Raw genomic sequence first — 16146 nt, 5'->3', positions numbered from 1 at the left:
TTCATACGAAATGTTCCTCCATGAATTTAGATCACCTTGGTAAAATTTCAGAGCTTAGTTCACAGTATTTTGGCAGGAAATGCTGCCGGAATCCTTACAGGTCCGATTGTGTAGTTTTCGTCTTTTAGTCAGAAACTTGTGCCGATCTTTTGAAGGCCTTCCACTCCGAAATAGCTCTTGCACTCTTCATAAGAAATTATCCTTAAGATGTCTAGAATGGATCTGGAAAGTTTCAACTCATTTGGAGTTCATTTGGTCAGTCTTCCGCTCCTCCTTCCTTGCCTAGCTCGGTTTCTCCTAGCCGGAGTAGGAAAATGTGCTAAGGTTGACTTTTTAGTGCTTTTCCATGCTTCTCCATCATTTCCTAACATGATCAGGAAAACATAATAAACATATATAAATAAATACAAAGGTTAAGAAAAAGTGCAAGATTAGGGGAATAATTACTATGTAATTATGGACCTAACAGACTAGGTGTTAATGCTTGGATCCGTGGGGATCTAATTAACGATTAGTAAAAGCCGGAAGGTATGAGCGGGAAGCTCGTGGGTTGCCAGGAAGGTATGAGCGGGAAGCTCAAGGGTTGCCGGGAAGGCATGAGCGGAAGCTCAAGGGTTGCCGGGAAGGCATGAGCGGAAGCTCGGGGTGCCGGGAAGGCATGAGCGGGAAGCTCGTGGTTTGCCGGGAAGGCATGAGCGGGAGCTCAAGGGTTGCCGGGAAGGCATGAGCGGGGAGCTCAAGGGTGCCGGGAAGGCATGAGCGGAAGCTCGGGGTGCCGGGAAGGCATGAGCGGGAAGCTCGTGGGTTGCCGGGAAGGCATGAGGGGAAGCTCGTGGGTTGCCGGGAAGGCATGAGCGGGAAGCTCGTGGGTTGCCGGGAAGGCATGAGCGGGAAGCTCGTGGGTTGCCGGGAAGGCATGAGCGGGAAGCTCGTGGGTTGCCGGGAAGGCATGAGCGGGAAGCTCGAGGGTTGCCGGGAATGCATGAGCGGAAGCTCGGGGTGCCGGGAAGGCATGAGCGGGAAGCTCAAGAGTGCCGGGAAGGCATGAGTGGTGAGCTCGTGAGCGGAAGCTCAAGGGTGCCGCGAAGGCATGAGCGGAAGCTCAAGAGTTGCCGGGAAGGCATGAGCGGGGAGCTCAAGGGTGCCGGGAAGGCATGAGCGGGAAGCTCGTGGGTTGCGGGGAAGGCATGAGCGGGAAGCTCGAGGGTTGCCGGGAAGGCATGAGCGGAAGCTCGGGGTGCCGGGAAGGCATGAACGGGAAGCTCAAGGGTGCCGGGAAGGCGTGAGCGGTGAGCTCGTGAGCGGAAGCTCAAGGGTGCCGAGAAGGCATGAGCGGTAAGCTCGTGAGCGGAGGCTCGTGGGTGCCTAGAAGGCATGAGCGGTGAGCTCGGGGTGCCGCGAAGGCATGAGCGGGAAGCTCGGCGGTGCCGGGAATGCACGAGCGCGAAAGTAGGCGGTGCCGCTGAGGAACGAGCGCGAAAAGTTCGGCGATGCCGCTGAGGCACGAGCACGAAAAGGTTGACGGGGCCGCTGAGGCACGAGCGTGAAAGCTTGGTGGTGCGAAAGCTCGTCGGTTGCCGCTGAGGCGAGAGCGTGAAAGCGCGGCAGTGCCGCTGAGGCACGAGCGCGAAAAGCTCGGCGGCGCATTAACGGGTAGCTCGAGGTGATGCCCTGAGGCATGAGCGTGACCGTTGCTAATTATGTCGGGCTATATGTACAAGTCCCCGAAGTCCCCAGTCAAGGAGGGTGTTCTTGCGGGTTGATACCAAAGCGTAGCTTTGTGCCGTATATCAAGCATAATTAGTGCGAGTGCGTCGTCCATCTAGAATTGGTTGGAGCGAACGCTTTTGCCCTTTCGGGTGGGCCCCTGCCAGGCCCTGCGAGGAGTCCCCCACTCCTGGCTATAGACCTCCGGATGGTCGGAAAATTGTTTGATGAGGGGAGCTGCGCGGACCAGAGGGTGTTGGGTAGTGAGCCCAATCTTTGGTACCCAAGCGTCGGGGTTAACTGCCGGATCAATGGCTGCCGTGGGCTGTGTTAACTAGTCCCTTTGCTATTTCTCGGAGGAGAAACTTGACTGCAATGCCGCGTAGCGGTCATTGTCATTATGAGGCGTTGCCTTACCGCTTGGCGGTTGAATGAAAAATGATGAACACATAGAGCATGTAATAATATTTTGTATGAGCGTCCCATGTTTATTTAATTTGGTTGCAATTAAATAGAAACATGGCATATGTGTATAGCATGTACTTGTAATGGGGATGCTAATATCATTTTTGCATTATTGTAAACATGCCTAGAGATCGTTTGAGATCGGTATGTGAAGCATGGCATATTTAGTATGTGAGACCTAGAAAGTGTTGCCAAATCTACAAAATGTTTTAGGCATGCTCAAAAGTTTATGGAACAGGCCCGGCCCTGCCCAAGGGCAGGCTTGGCGACGGCCCAGGGCACAAAGAGAGTGGGGGCACACAATTTTTATATATAAAACTATATATATGTAGTTATGTACAAAAAATATATATATATATATATATATATATATATATATAATTGTATATTTAATTACCTATAATTATATATGTTAGGAGTGGAGAAATTGTCTGCCATTTGCTATTAGTTTATAGGGTTTTTGGAAGAAAAAATCCACAACGTACAGAAAGGAGAGGACAAAGTTGCCATTTGCTATTAGTTTATAGGGTTATTGGAAGAAAAAGTCCACAACGTGCAGAACGGAGTGGAAAAAGTGACCGGCATTTGAGCACGCCTCTATTGAGAATTGGTATCATGCGTGTGAAAAGCATACTGCGGCAAGAGTGAAGACTGAAGAGTCATGGCTGTCTTGCTCTCTGTCTCTCTCCCAAGTCCCAAGTTCAAACGGGCGAACATTGAAACCCAGCAAGCGTTTTCTTTAAATTGGTTGCAAGGACTGCTCAAATCCAGATTTCCATTTTCCAGGTATTGTTCTATGCTCCACTGTTTATCAATTATCATTCAAAGTGATTTCTAACAACCTTCTCATTCATCAGTTTTCCATTTTGAATTTCCAATATTAGGTGCAACACTGCAACTCAGCAACTGGAAGGTGGATATGCAAGTCAATCTCGATCAGAAAAGAAAAAACAAGAAAGAAAAAAATTGATTCCAAATTTCCAGGTTTTATTGTTCTATCACTTCTATGCTAAAGTGTTTATCAGTCAAAGTTTAGTATTTTGGCTTGCTTTTGTTTGAGTATTGTCTACTTGTCTAGCCAGTTTCATTGTTTCAATAATGTTTCCTCGGAAACAACTCTCGGGTTCTCAAAAAAGAAAAAGAAAGGAAAGAGAAGAAGAAATTATTCAATCTCAACGGGGATCTTTAGATAAACATTTTGTTAAAGAAACAAATGAATCTGTTGAAGATCATGTTGAGAATTTAGTAAATGAACCTGAACTACAAATTCATTCTAATGAGTTTGTAGAAAATCAGAATGAGGTAAACGAAGAACTTGATGATATAGGTGAAAGTGAAAGTGATGAAACAAAAAATAATGAAAATCTTTCCCATGATGAAATTATTGCCAATAAACTTGAATGCTTGAAATCATCAGCTGATTTGAATATTTTTTATCCTAGAGTTTGGGATAGTCTAGATTCAAAAATGAGAGACTTGCTTGTAGAAAAAGGGCCTATTACAGAAACTAATATCATCTTTCCTAAGGATGAATTAGGTCGGCACTTTTCCTCTGAGTTTTATGTTCGAAAATTACCAAATGGTGAATCTCTTGATAGAAAATGGTTGATTTACTCAAAAGAGCTAGATAAAGTTTTTTGTTTCTGTTGTAAATTATTTAAAACAGCTCGCTCGAGAAGTCAATTAGCAAGTGAAGGGATAAGAGATTGGAAACATCTTGGTACAACATTAAATTTACATGAAAACAGTTCTGAACACCTCAATAACTTGAGAACTTGGGCTGAGTTGCGAGTGAGATTGAATAAGAACCAAACAATTGATAAGGAGCTACAAGAGTTAATTAGGAAAGATACTGAACATTGGAAAGAAGTTATGGTCAGAATAATTGCTGTTGTGAAATGTCTTGCAAAGAATAATTTGGCCTTTCGTGGAACAAATGAAAAAAGTTATGAAGATTCCAATGGAAACTTTTTAGGCTTACTTGAAATGATTGCTGAGTTTGATCCCATAATGAAACAACATTTTCGACTTATTCAAAACAAAGAAATTCATTATCATTACCTCAGCCATAAAATTCAAAATGAGTTGATTGGTATGTTGGCCTTAAACGTCAAGAGTGCAATCATTAAAAAAATCAAGGAGGGAAAATATTTTTCGATAATCCTTGATTGCACTCCTGATGCAAGTCACAAAGAACAGATGACTTTAATTATAAGATGCGTAGATGTGTCGGGTTCTCCAATAAAAATAGAAGAGTTCTTTTTAGAATTTATAAATGTGGAAGATACATCTGGTTTAGGGCTTTTTAATGAATTACAAGCAGCTTTAGAATCTCTTGATTTAGATATTGATTGTGTGCGAGGACAAGGATATGATAATGGATCTAATATGAAAGGAAAACACCAAGGTGTTCAAAAAAGATTGCTTGATATAAATCCTAGAGCCTTTTATATGCCATGTGGTTGTCATTCTCTTAATTTAGTATTGTGTGACATGGCAAACTCTTGTCATAAAGAAAAATCTTTTTTTGGAACATGTCAAACAATTTATACGGTGTTCTCTAATTCTACAAAGCGATGGAGTGTTTTGCTTGAATATATAGATGACTTGACTTTGAAATCTTTGTCAACTACGCGCTGGGAAAGTCATATTGAAAGTGTCAAAGCTATAAAAACTCAAGCTGCCCAAATAAAAGAAGCCTTAAAAAAACTAGCAGAAATTAGTGATGATGGAAAAGTGTGTAGGGATGCTGAATCTTTGATATCTGGTGAACTTTCAAGCTTTGATTTTATTTTAAGTTTGGTTATTTGGCATGACATTTTGTATAAAATTAACTTGGTTAGTAAAAAGTTACAATCCAAAGATATGCTTCTTGATGTTGCTGTGAAGAATTTAGAGGGACTGGTTTCTTATTTTGAAAAGTATAGGGAAAATGGGTTTAATTCTGCCATGATTGAAGCTAAAGAAATTGCAAATGACATGGGAGTTGAGCCTGTATTTCCTATAAAACGTCGTGTTTGCAGAAAAAAGCATTTTGATGAAATTCCAAATACTGAAAGAGAACAACAATCTGCTCAAGAGTCCTTTAGAACTGATTACTTTTTTTATTTTAGTTGATATGGCTCTTTCTCAATTAAAAAGCAGGTTTGAACAAATGAAAACTTTTGAATCTATTTTCGGCTTCTTATTTGATGCATCAAAGTTAGCTCACTTGGATGATGATGAATTGAAAAGTTGTTGTTTGAATCTTGAAAATGCTTTGAGAAATGGTGATGGTTCTGATATTGATGCGAAATATTTGCTTATGGAGTTACAAATTTTGCAGGAGATGCTGCCGAATGAGGCATATGAAACAGATAGGCCTTGGATATCCATTCATGTAATACCCGAAAAAATCCAAATTAAATTCCGTGGATTTTTAGAAATGATTTCACGATAGTAGGAGCGAGTACGAAGCTTGGAGAAGTCGTGGAATTAGTTCGAACGATTTTATTTTCGAAAACGAACGTTTTTAGGGGGTCAACAAAGTTGACTTTTTATACGTTCAAAATTTGGGAAAACTTCCTTCATGAAAGTTGTAGAGCTCGTCGATACGAGTTCGTGGACATGTGGAACGCAATATTCGGAGTTCGTATGATTAAGTTATGAATATTTTAAAATTGGGTTTTTTCTATAAATAGAGAAATTTTCCAAATTCTTTCATTAAGGACGAAACTTTTCCCTTTTTGCTAAATAGTCCCTCCGGTTCTCTCTCTCTCTCGATCGAAAACCCTCAGACCCGGAACTATTCGACTGACCCGACCCGGACCCATCTCCGGCCTCCGGCGTCCTCCGGCCACGACCCGGCCTTCCTTGTGATCGCCGCAAGCCGCCCAGTCGCCTGGTGCCACTTTCTTGCACCGCCGTTGCCCCCAAACCTGGATCGAAGCGACCCCAGGCGAAGTAACCGACCCGACCGGATCTCATCGACGCCGGCGTTGCACGGGCCGATCCTCCCCATTTTCGTGATCTCCTCCTTCCCCTGATCATCCTCATATCCTCCTTGCTTGACGATTTGGAGTGTGGAGTGAAAGATCACGAGTTGAAGATTTCGACGTCCCTGATTCAATCTGGAATCTGATCAGACGCACGAGATTAATCCAACTTCAACGCTTGATCTAGGACGATCTAGGCCGAACCAGGCTTAGCTCCAGGTATGAAAGTCGACCACCCTTTCATTTTGAACCAGTTTGTAGTTGGTCACTTTGCCATCTGAGGTGGTTGACCGGCGTTGACCGCCGCGTTGACCGCCCACTGACCACCGTTTGTGGCGGCGCATCAGACCATATTTCGAGTTTTCATTATCTAGGCGATGATCTATGCATCCATACGAGCGTTTTGATATATAACATGGTCATGTTAGAAAAAGTTGATAAATAGTGGATTTACGTTTTGACGTTACTATTTAACGTTTTTACGTTTATCTTCGGGTTACGATCTGTGAAGATCTGACCATCGGTTTTGCTTCAATTTTGGATATGTTGATCGTATGACTGTCCCGGTGACCTTGTGAGGTCACGGGCGAAGATCCGACCGTTGGATCTTCGTATAATTGAGAAATAGTGATTCGGAAGGCGATTCGTGAGAATCTGACCGTCGGATTTTCATATAATTTTGTGGAGATGTTAGTAAAGGCGATTCAGGAAGATCTGACCGTTGGATCTTCGTGATAATTTTGGAGGATGATCCTAAAGGCGATCCGTGAGGATCCGACCGTTGGATCATCATTAAATTCAGATCCGACCGTTGGATCATCGTTTAATTTGAATCTGAGCGTTGGATCGTCGTTTAATTACATATTTGAGTTGTTGGCTAAGTCAAGATCATTATTGGACTAGGTGATTGACGGTTTGAGTTGGTGGACGATTGTGGATCGTATTTTGAGCTGAATTGAAGACGCAGCGGGATTATCGAGGTGAGTAAACCTCACGTGGTTCATATTACGAACCCAATACAATTAATTGCTTTATTTTGTTGCAATCATATGAACTATTGTTGGTGTTACTAGACATTCCTGTGTGAATGTCTGTATATATATTATTACGTGAAATAATATGTATTGTTGGAGTTGTGTTGAGTTATTGTTGAGAAACAATATATTGTGAGAGATATTGAGTTTATTGTTGAGAAACAATATATTGTGAGAGGTGTTGAGTTTTATTGTTGAGGAACAATAAATTGTTGTGATCTGTGGAGATCACTAGGTCACGAGGTGACCATGGCATCTATTAGTGAATCACGCTCTCGTACCGGGCTGGTGATTATTAATAGTATTAAATCGTAATCACGTCTGTGGCCGGACGAGTGGTTACGTTCAGTTAGAGCTCTAGTCTGTCTGCCAAATGTGGAGTGAACTTATGAGTGAAATTGAGAGTAACTCATAAGTGTCAATATATATATGGTAACCTTATGAGGGAAATTGAGAGTAACTCATAAGGGTCTATATATATATATGAGTCTGTCTACCAAATGTTGGGAAATCTTATGAGCGAATTTGAGAGTAACTCATAAGTGTCTATATATATATATGAGAGTGAGTGATCTTATGAGCTAAATTGAGAGTAACTCATAAGTGTCTATATATATATATGAGAGTGAGTGATCTTATGAGCTAAATTGAGAGTAACTCATAAGTGTCTATATATATATATGAGAGTGAGAAAGTAACGTGGGTTTGTGGTAGTCTTGAAATCTAATAAATCAACAGTTCTTTCTTGTTTACTCATACTGGCTGTAAAAAGCTTACCGGGTTTTGTGTTGTTGCAACTCCCGGTACACTATTCAAATTGTGTAGCGGGTAATCCTACAGGACAGGAGAACCAGGACGGTGATCGTGCGGTTAGAGCAATTGTTAGAGTTTTACAACAATTGTAAGTTGTGAGGTGTGTTATGCTCATTTGAGCTTTATAATATATTGTGAGAGTGAATTGTAATAATGAACTCGAAGTTTCGAGATTTGGTTTTTTGTAATTGTAATTATTCAGGTTTCGGATTTGAATTTATTATTCAAAATTCGGGGCGTGACAGTTTGGTATCAGAGCGTAAGGTGCATATTTGGTGATGTGTCAATACCTTCCGAGTGATGGCCCGTCTGCAGCGGATCCCCATCGTGTGCTCTTCGGTATTGGCTAAGTCATTGGGTATGCGTGAGTGTTGGGAGTTGTTTAGGCCGCTAGGTCGTTTAGGGAACGTGAATACCTTCCCTATAGTATTGACTTGGTTAATATGAATTTGTATTTGACTTATACTGTGTTTTAAGTGTTATACATGTCTTAGCCAAGCATACTATACTCCTTAGGTGATGGAGATTCGAAGGGGTTGTACTTAGAACCTTACAGTTGTCTTGTAGGTTCGTATTGGAATAAGTTCAGTGGCCGCGAGTTACAATCCTTGAGGAATAGGAACCTCTTGATTCAACTCTGTTAAGTCAACGAGGATTGTTTTATGGAAATGAGGTTCTTTTGATTGTTGAAGTGTTTGGTTGAAGACATGGTGTGGACCTATGCACGTACCTAGTGTGGATACGAGTATGAATTGTTATAAATTTTGTCTTCTTAAGTTGGACGTACAGATGTTTAGATGAGGTGTACGTATCAAGGATTAGATATCTTGTTTTATAAAGAGACGTCTTAGTGGAGTTTTGGTAATTGACATGTGATACGTGATTAAAGTGACTCTGAGGCAATTATGCTGACCTTGTGTGAGATTGAATTCTTAGTGTAGACTAAGAAGGTTGTGTGGTGATTTTATATACACTACGTGATGAACTTTTAGAAGGAAAAGTTATGAGTAAAAGTATGGGTTTTTCCCTGATGTCTATAGCAGACTTGTGAATATAGTTTTGTTCAAGTGAATGAAATTGAATTTTGAGGCCTATGTATGGTGCAGGAAGAAGCATGGAGGACATGTTAGAGTCAGGCAAGGGTTTGCCTTTGGTGATTGATTTTAGGTGATATAGTTAAACGCAATTTCAGATATTGATTTTAGTGACTTTGTTAGGTATCCATAGTGGTTCAAGTGAATTACTATGTGATATGGAGTTTGATTCGATTTCTGAATCGCTAAATGTTAGGGATTGAATTGTGGTGAGTTTTTGTTGAAGCAATTGATAGATGGAATTATCGAGATTCTATAAGAGTTGTAAGAGTAACTCTAAAAACGTGGGTTTTTCCTAGCTAACTCAGGATGTGTTTAGCTTTATAAATCCCTAATCCTATCGATGAAATTGTTGTGTTTGGTTTGACTCAGAGGATACTAGCTAGACCTCGATGCGACTTAATTGATTGTTGGATTCTTTTTGAGTGATTGTTTTTATTGCATCATTATGAAAGATGTGTGCAGTAGAGTTGTTTATGGTTTTGAAAATAGTATTGGGTGACCAAGGTTCGATCCTTGGTGTTGTTGTTGGTTAAACAAACAGGAAAGAAAACATGCACACCATCTTATTGAGTTTATATTACAAAAAAAAAAAGACAAAAAAAGAAAAGAAAAAGGAAAACGAGGACTATGCTGTACTAAGCCTAGTCAGCAGCTCCGGATGGGTTGAGGCTGAGCTCAAGAGAAACTGGAGATCCACGGTTGTAACCGCCTGAGCCACCGAAATAGTAATCATGTGCACTACCTTCCTCGGAAGTAGTCTTCAGGTTACCAAAGACGTCCTCGCCGTGCACGGGGAACAGAGGAAGAGTTTGAACCTCCTGGTGATCTCCTCCTCGTTGTTGCAGGGATGTTTGTCCTCCTGTTGTGCCAAAAGAGTTGGACTGGTATTAGTGTTGAAGTGTGAGGAAGAATATGAAACAAAATTTAAATCAAGAAATCCTTCATTACCAGTAGAATAGGTGGAACCAAAGTTGAGATCAATGGATCTACCATCATCAGTAGAACTAGTGGACCCAAAATTGATGTCAATGGATCCACCAGCTGGCCCAAAATTGATGTCGATGGATCCACTAGCACCAGTAGAACCAGTGGACCCAAAATTGAGATCAATGGATCTACCAGTACCAAGAGAACTAGTTCCCATGGGCACTGGAGCAGCCTGATTACACCTATTCATCTGCTTCTCTCGAGCCCTGACGTTCTGGAACCAAAAGTAAATGTTCTTACCCTCAACATACCCATACTGGTTCAGCTGGAGACAGATCTCGTGAATCTGCTCTGTAGTTGGGCACTTAAATCCCTTGACATAGTAAAGATCCTTGAGGATTCTTATTTGTTCTGGAGTAGGAATCCACCTGGTACGGCTTCGCCAGAAATCCATGTTGGCACTACTTCCAGCTGCTTGGGTGTTTCCTCCCTCCTCTGTTGGTTGCTGTTGTTGTGGTTCCATTTGTTGCGGGGTTTGGAGCTCCATTAGTTGCAGAGTTCGTGGCTCTTGGGTCATGGGGTGAGAGGATGTGGAAATCGAGGAATACATGGTTTAGTGTTTGAGGGAGATTTTGTTAGAAGGATTGGAGTTGTTGAACTGGTGATTGGAGATCTGAGATTCTCAGAGGAAAGATGAGATCGAATCTTCAAATGGAAGAAAAGATCTGAGAAAGAAGGATTGAAGATTTGGAGGAAAAGATTGAAGATCTGAAAGTTCAGAGGAAAGATGGGATTGAATCAACTAGATGGGAGAGAAGATCAGAAGAGAAGGATTGAAATTGATGAAGAAAGGATTTGAGAAGAGAAAGGCTGAAGAGTTGAGAGAGAAAGGCTTGAGCTCGGAAGAAAATTTCTTTTCTTTTGGAGTGAACAGTTTTTCCCCAGAATGCACCTATTTATAGAACAAGGTGAGCAGATCTCCACCGTTGGATGAACGATCTCAGAATTTGAATCCACGCGTTGGATTAAAGTCATCCGAAAACCCGGAAAAGTTGTTGGCGCGTGGAGAGCGTGTAAGGGGACAGGCCGAACCTCGAGATGCTGTGGCAGACAGCTTTAGCCGAAAGCAGATTTGACTGCCGTAAATCACGGAAGGGATAAGCCGTGACACAAGTGGGCCGTACTTGGGCCTGTCTCGGATCAAGGCATCACTGTAGCTGTGGGTGGAGGCCTGATGGGCCGAGTTTCAGAAACAGTTTTGGACATGATGGGCCGAGTTTCTGAAACAGTTTTGGATGAGTTGGGCCGAATTGTTGAAACAGTTGAAACAGTTGGTTTAAATAAAAGGATTGGTATGGATAATAACGTGAGCAGCCGTGCTCGAGTGGTTGAGTGTACAGTTCGTGTACAAGAGGTCTGAGGTTCGAACCTCGCCTCTCGTTTATTTTTATTATGTTCGTTTATGACATAATAAGTATAAAATTTGTACACATTATATTAAGCACAGCTTGTGCTCCAGTGGTTGGGGGACAAAGGTTTCGTGCGGCAGGTTGAGGTTTCGAACCTTGCCTTCCCCGTTATTTTATTTATGTCACTTATGACATAATAAATATAACACGTGAGCATATATTAATGAAGGCAGCTCTTGCTTCAGTGGTTGGGAGCAAAACCTTCGTGTTTGAGGTCGGGAGTTCGAACCCTACCTCTTACAAATATTTTTTTGGTCTCGTATATGCTTGATATACGGATGTATATACGGTATGTACGGTATACATACGTATATACGGTCTGTACAGTATGCATACGTATATACAGTTGTACGGTATGCATACGTATACACGATCTGTACGGTATGTATACGTATATACGGTATGTACAATTTCATACCGTAGCCGAGCTGGAAGTTGGTGGGCCGATTGGTAGGTCCAAATAGTAAGCCCAATTGTTCGGCCCGAATAGTAGGCCCAAATGTTAAACCCAAAGTGGTTTGGGCCGGTTCGAAATGTGGATGGTCCGATTTCTTCAGGCCCAATTGGCCAGCCCTAGTGCTTAGCCCAAGGATTGAGCAAGCCCAAGTCATCATCATTGGGTGACATAATTAATTGGCGTGCTTTTGGGGATGATTTGTTTTGAGTGATGCATCTCTATGGTTGTGAAGAGTGGTGCATGCTTAAGTTTTACTATGGAGATTTACCGTGATGCTAATTGAGTAGCGAAACACTTTGTGAGAGTGTTTACTGTGCTTGTATGCCAGCACAGAGTGATGATCTATGTGAAGATCTATGTGATGATCTATGTGAAGATCTATGTGAGGATCTATGAGATGATCCATGTGATGATTTTGTGTAATTGATGTGGATTGATGTTGAACAGTTGTGTTGTGCGTTTACGTTTGTGATGAAAGGATTTAGTGGCCATAGGAATGTATTTTTATACAAAGGGTTGAGGCTCTGTAGATTACTACAGATTTGGAAAAGATGGAGATTCTATGGTTAGGTCAACCTTAATCGAGAGGAATTAACTTACGCTCAAATTTCGGGACGAAATTTCTTTAAGGAGGGTATTGTAATACCCGAAAAAATCCAAATTAAATTCCGTGGATTTTTAGAAATGATTTCACGATAGTAGGAGCGAGTACGAAGCTTGGAGAAGTCGTGGAATTAGTTCGAACGATTTTATTTTCGAAAACGAACGTTTTTAGGGGGTCAACAAAGTTGACTTTTTATACGTTCAAAATTTGGGAAAACTTCCTTCATGAAAGTTGTAGAGCTCGTCGATACGAGTTCGTGGACATGTGGAACGCAATATTCGGAGTTCGTATGATTAAGTTATGAATATTTTAAAATTGGGTTTTTTCTATAAATAGAGAAATTTTCCAAATTCTTTCATTAAGGACGAAACTTTTCCCTTTTTGCTAAATAGTCCCTCCGGTTCTCTCTCTCTCTCGATCGAAAACCCTCAGACCCGGAACTATTCGACTGACCCGACCCGGACCCATCTCCGGCCTCCGGCGTCCTCCGGCCACGACCCGGCCTTCCTTGTGATCGCCGCAAGCCGCCCAGTCGCCTGGTGCCACTTTCTTGCACCGCCGTTGCCCCCAAACCTGGATCGAAGCGACCCCAGGCGAAGTAACCGACCCGACCGGATCTCATCGACGCCGGCGTTGCACGGGCCGATCCTCCCCATTTTCGTGATCTCCTCCTTCCCCTGATCATCCTCATATCCTCCTTGCTTGACGATTTGGAGTGTGGAGTGAAAGATCACGAGTTGAAGATTTCGACGTCCCTGATTCAATCTGGAATCTGATCAGACGCACGAGATTAATCCAACTTCAACGCTTGATCTAGGACGATCTAGGCCGAACCAGGCTTAGCTCCAGGTATGAAAGTCGACCACCCTTTCATTTTGAACCAGTTTGTAGTTGGTCACTTTGCCATCTGAGGTGGTTGACCGGCGTTGACCGCCGCGTTGACCGCCCACTGACCACCGTTTGTGGCGGCGCATCAGACCATATTTCGAGTTTTCATTATCTAGGCGATGATCTATGCATCCATACGAGCGTTTTGATATATAACATGGTCATGTTAGAAAAAGTTGATAAATAGTGGATTTACGTTTTGACGTTACTATTTAACGTTTTTACGTTTATCTTCGGGTTACGATCTGTGAAGATCTGACCATCGGTTTTGCTTCAATTTTGGATATGTTGATCGTATGACTGTCCCGGTGACCTTGTGAGGTCACGGGCGAAGATCCGACCGTTGGATCTTCGTATAATTGAGAAATAGTGATTCGGAAGGCGATTCGTGAGAATCTGACCGTCGGATTTTCATATAATTTTGTGGAGATGTTAGTAAAGGCGATTCAGGAAGATCTGACCGTTGGATCTTCGTGATAATTTTGGAGGATGATCCTAAAGGCGATCCGTGAGGATCCGACCGTTGGATCATCATTAAATTCAGATCCGACCGTTGGATCATCGTTTAATTTGAATCTGAGCGTTGGATCGTCGTTTAATTACATATTTGAGTTGTTGGCTAAGTCAAGATCATTATTGGACTAGGTGATTGACGGTTTGAGTTGGTGGACGATTGTGGATCGTATTTTGAGCTGAATTGAAGACGCAGCGGGATTATCGAGGTGAGTAAACCTCACGTGGTTCATATTACGAACCCAATACAATTAATTGCTTTATTTTGTTGCAATCATATGAACTATTGTTGGTGTTACTAGACATTCCTGTGTGAATGTCTGTATATATATTATTACGTGAAATAATATGTATTGTTGGAGTTGTGTTGAGTTATTGTTGAGAAACAATATATTGTGAGAGATATTGAGTTTATTGTTGAGAAACAATATATTGTGAGAGGTGTTGAGTTTTATTGTTGAGGAACAATAAATTGTTGTGATCTGTGGAGATCACTAGGTCACGAGGTGACCATGGCATCTATTAGTGAATCACGCTCTCGTACCGGGCTGGTGGTTATTAATAGTATTAAATCGTAATCACGTCTGTGGCCGGACGAGTGGTTACGTTCAGTTAGAGCTCTAGTCTGTCTGCCAAATGTGGAGTGAACTTATGAGTGAAATTGAGAGTAACTCATAAGTGTCAATATATATATGGTAACCTTATGAGGGAAATTGAGAGTAACTCATAAGGGTCTATATATATATATGAGTCTGTCTACCAAATGTTGGGAAATCTTATGAGCGAATTTGAGAGTAACTCATAAGTGTCTATATATATATATGAGAGTGAGTGATCTTATGAGCTAAATTGAGAGTAACTCATAAGTGTCTATATATATATATGAGAGTGAGTGATCTTATGAGCTAAATTGAGAGTAACTCATAAGTGTCTATATATATATATGAGAGTGAGAAAGTAACGTGGGTTTGTGGTAGTCTTGAAATCTAATAAATCAACAGTTCTTTCTTGTTTACTCATACTGGCTGTAAAAAGCTTACCGGGTTTTGTGTTGTTGCAACTCCCGGTACACTATTCAAATTGTGTAGCGGGTAATCCTACAGGACAGGAGAACCAGGACGGTGATCGTGCGGTTAGAGCAATTGTTAGAGTTTTACAACAATTGTAAGTTGTGAGGTGTGTTATGCTCATTTGAGCTTTATAATATATTGTGAGAGTGAATTGTAATAATGAACTCGAAGTTTCGAGATTTGGTTTTTTGTAATTGTAATTATTCAGGTTTCGGATTTGAATTTATTATTCAAAATTCGGGGCGTGACAATTCAAATTATGGAGTTTGCTAAGAAAATGGATATGTTTCCAAGTGTTATGGTTGCCTACAGGATTTTATTGACTATACTGGTGACGGTAGCATCCGCTGAAAGAAGTTTTTCAAAATTGAAGTTATTAAAGTCTTATCTTCGGACTACCATGACTCAAGATAGGCTGAATGGATTAGCTATTTTAACCATTGAAAGAAATATGTTGGCAAATGTTGACTACGAAAAGATAATTGATGATTTTGCTTCAAGAAATGCAAGAAGACATCATTTTAGATGATTTGTAACTCCTTTATATTACAGAGTTTTGGTTTTATGTCCCCCCTATTGTGTAATGTTTCTTTATGTAATAGCTCCTAAAAAAAGATTTAGAGTATGACATTTGAGCATGTTTCTTTATGTAATAGCTCCTAAAAAAAGATTTAGAGTATGACATTTGAGGCTAGTTGGGCACAAAAAAAAAATTTCGCCCTGGGCATCAAAAAGCTCAGGACCGGCCCTGTTATGGAAGCATGTAAAAGCATATCAAGTGTGATATATTGTAGTCATGCTTAGAAGTAGTAAAAGCATGTGATTGGCATGGCATTAGCTCAATTTGAAAGAGCGTAAAAGATAAGATATAGTTACTTATCTTATGCCGAATTGGAGCGAGTCGGAGTTGGAATTGATATAAGTACCCAAATCATGTTGGAGTTGTCCAAGCATGACGCTCCATTGCTCCGGCGAATCACCTTAGTAGAAGGATGATGATATCGCTAATTGGAGAGGTGATTGGTGATTATGTCTCCATGAAACAAAATAGGTGATTAGTACATGAATTTGTAAAATTGACATCCACAATTTGCACATGTACTTTGCTAAAATTGTAAGCGAAGCGTA

At 41.3% G+C, this 16146-nt stretch overlaps 1 protein-coding gene across 2 annotated transcripts; it reads left to right on the top strand.

Annotated features, from left to right (window-relative positions):
* The first annotated feature begins 2620 nt into the window (after positions 1-2620).
* LOC133735688 (uncharacterized) lies at positions 2621-15587 on the top strand. Of its 2 annotated transcripts, XM_062163095.1 has the most exons (4): positions 2634-2958; positions 3057-3156; positions 5498-5550; positions 15274-15587. In XM_062163095.1, exons 1-4 carry the CDS (start codon positions 2834-2836, stop codon positions 15545-15547), a joined length of 552 nt encoding a protein of 183 aa, XP_062019079.1. In that variant the 5' UTR covers positions 2634-2833; the 3' UTR covers positions 15548-15587. The 2 variants fall into 2 exon arrangements, with proteins under 2 accessions (XP_062019068.1, XP_062019079.1); XM_062163084.1 differs by lacking the exon at positions 15274-15587 and having other exon boundaries at positions 2621-2958; positions 3057-5544.
* Positions 15588-16146: the final 559 nt, after the last annotated feature.

The sequence above is a fragment of the Rosa rugosa genome, chromosome 1 (assembly GCF_958449725.1).
Source record: "Rosa rugosa chromosome 1, drRosRugo1.1, whole genome shotgun sequence".
Lineage (NCBI taxonomy): Eukaryota > Viridiplantae > Streptophyta > Magnoliopsida > Rosales > Rosaceae > Rosa > Rosa rugosa.
Note: the sequence above shows the minus strand (reverse complement) of the source record. Positions and strands in the feature narration are given on the sequence as shown.

Bases quoted from the DNA above. Each gene is read 5' to 3' on its own strand.
- LOC133735688 (XM_062163084.1), top strand. From the start codon at position 3,271: ATGTTTCCTCGGAAACAACTCTCGGGTTCTCAAAAAAGAAAAAGAAAG.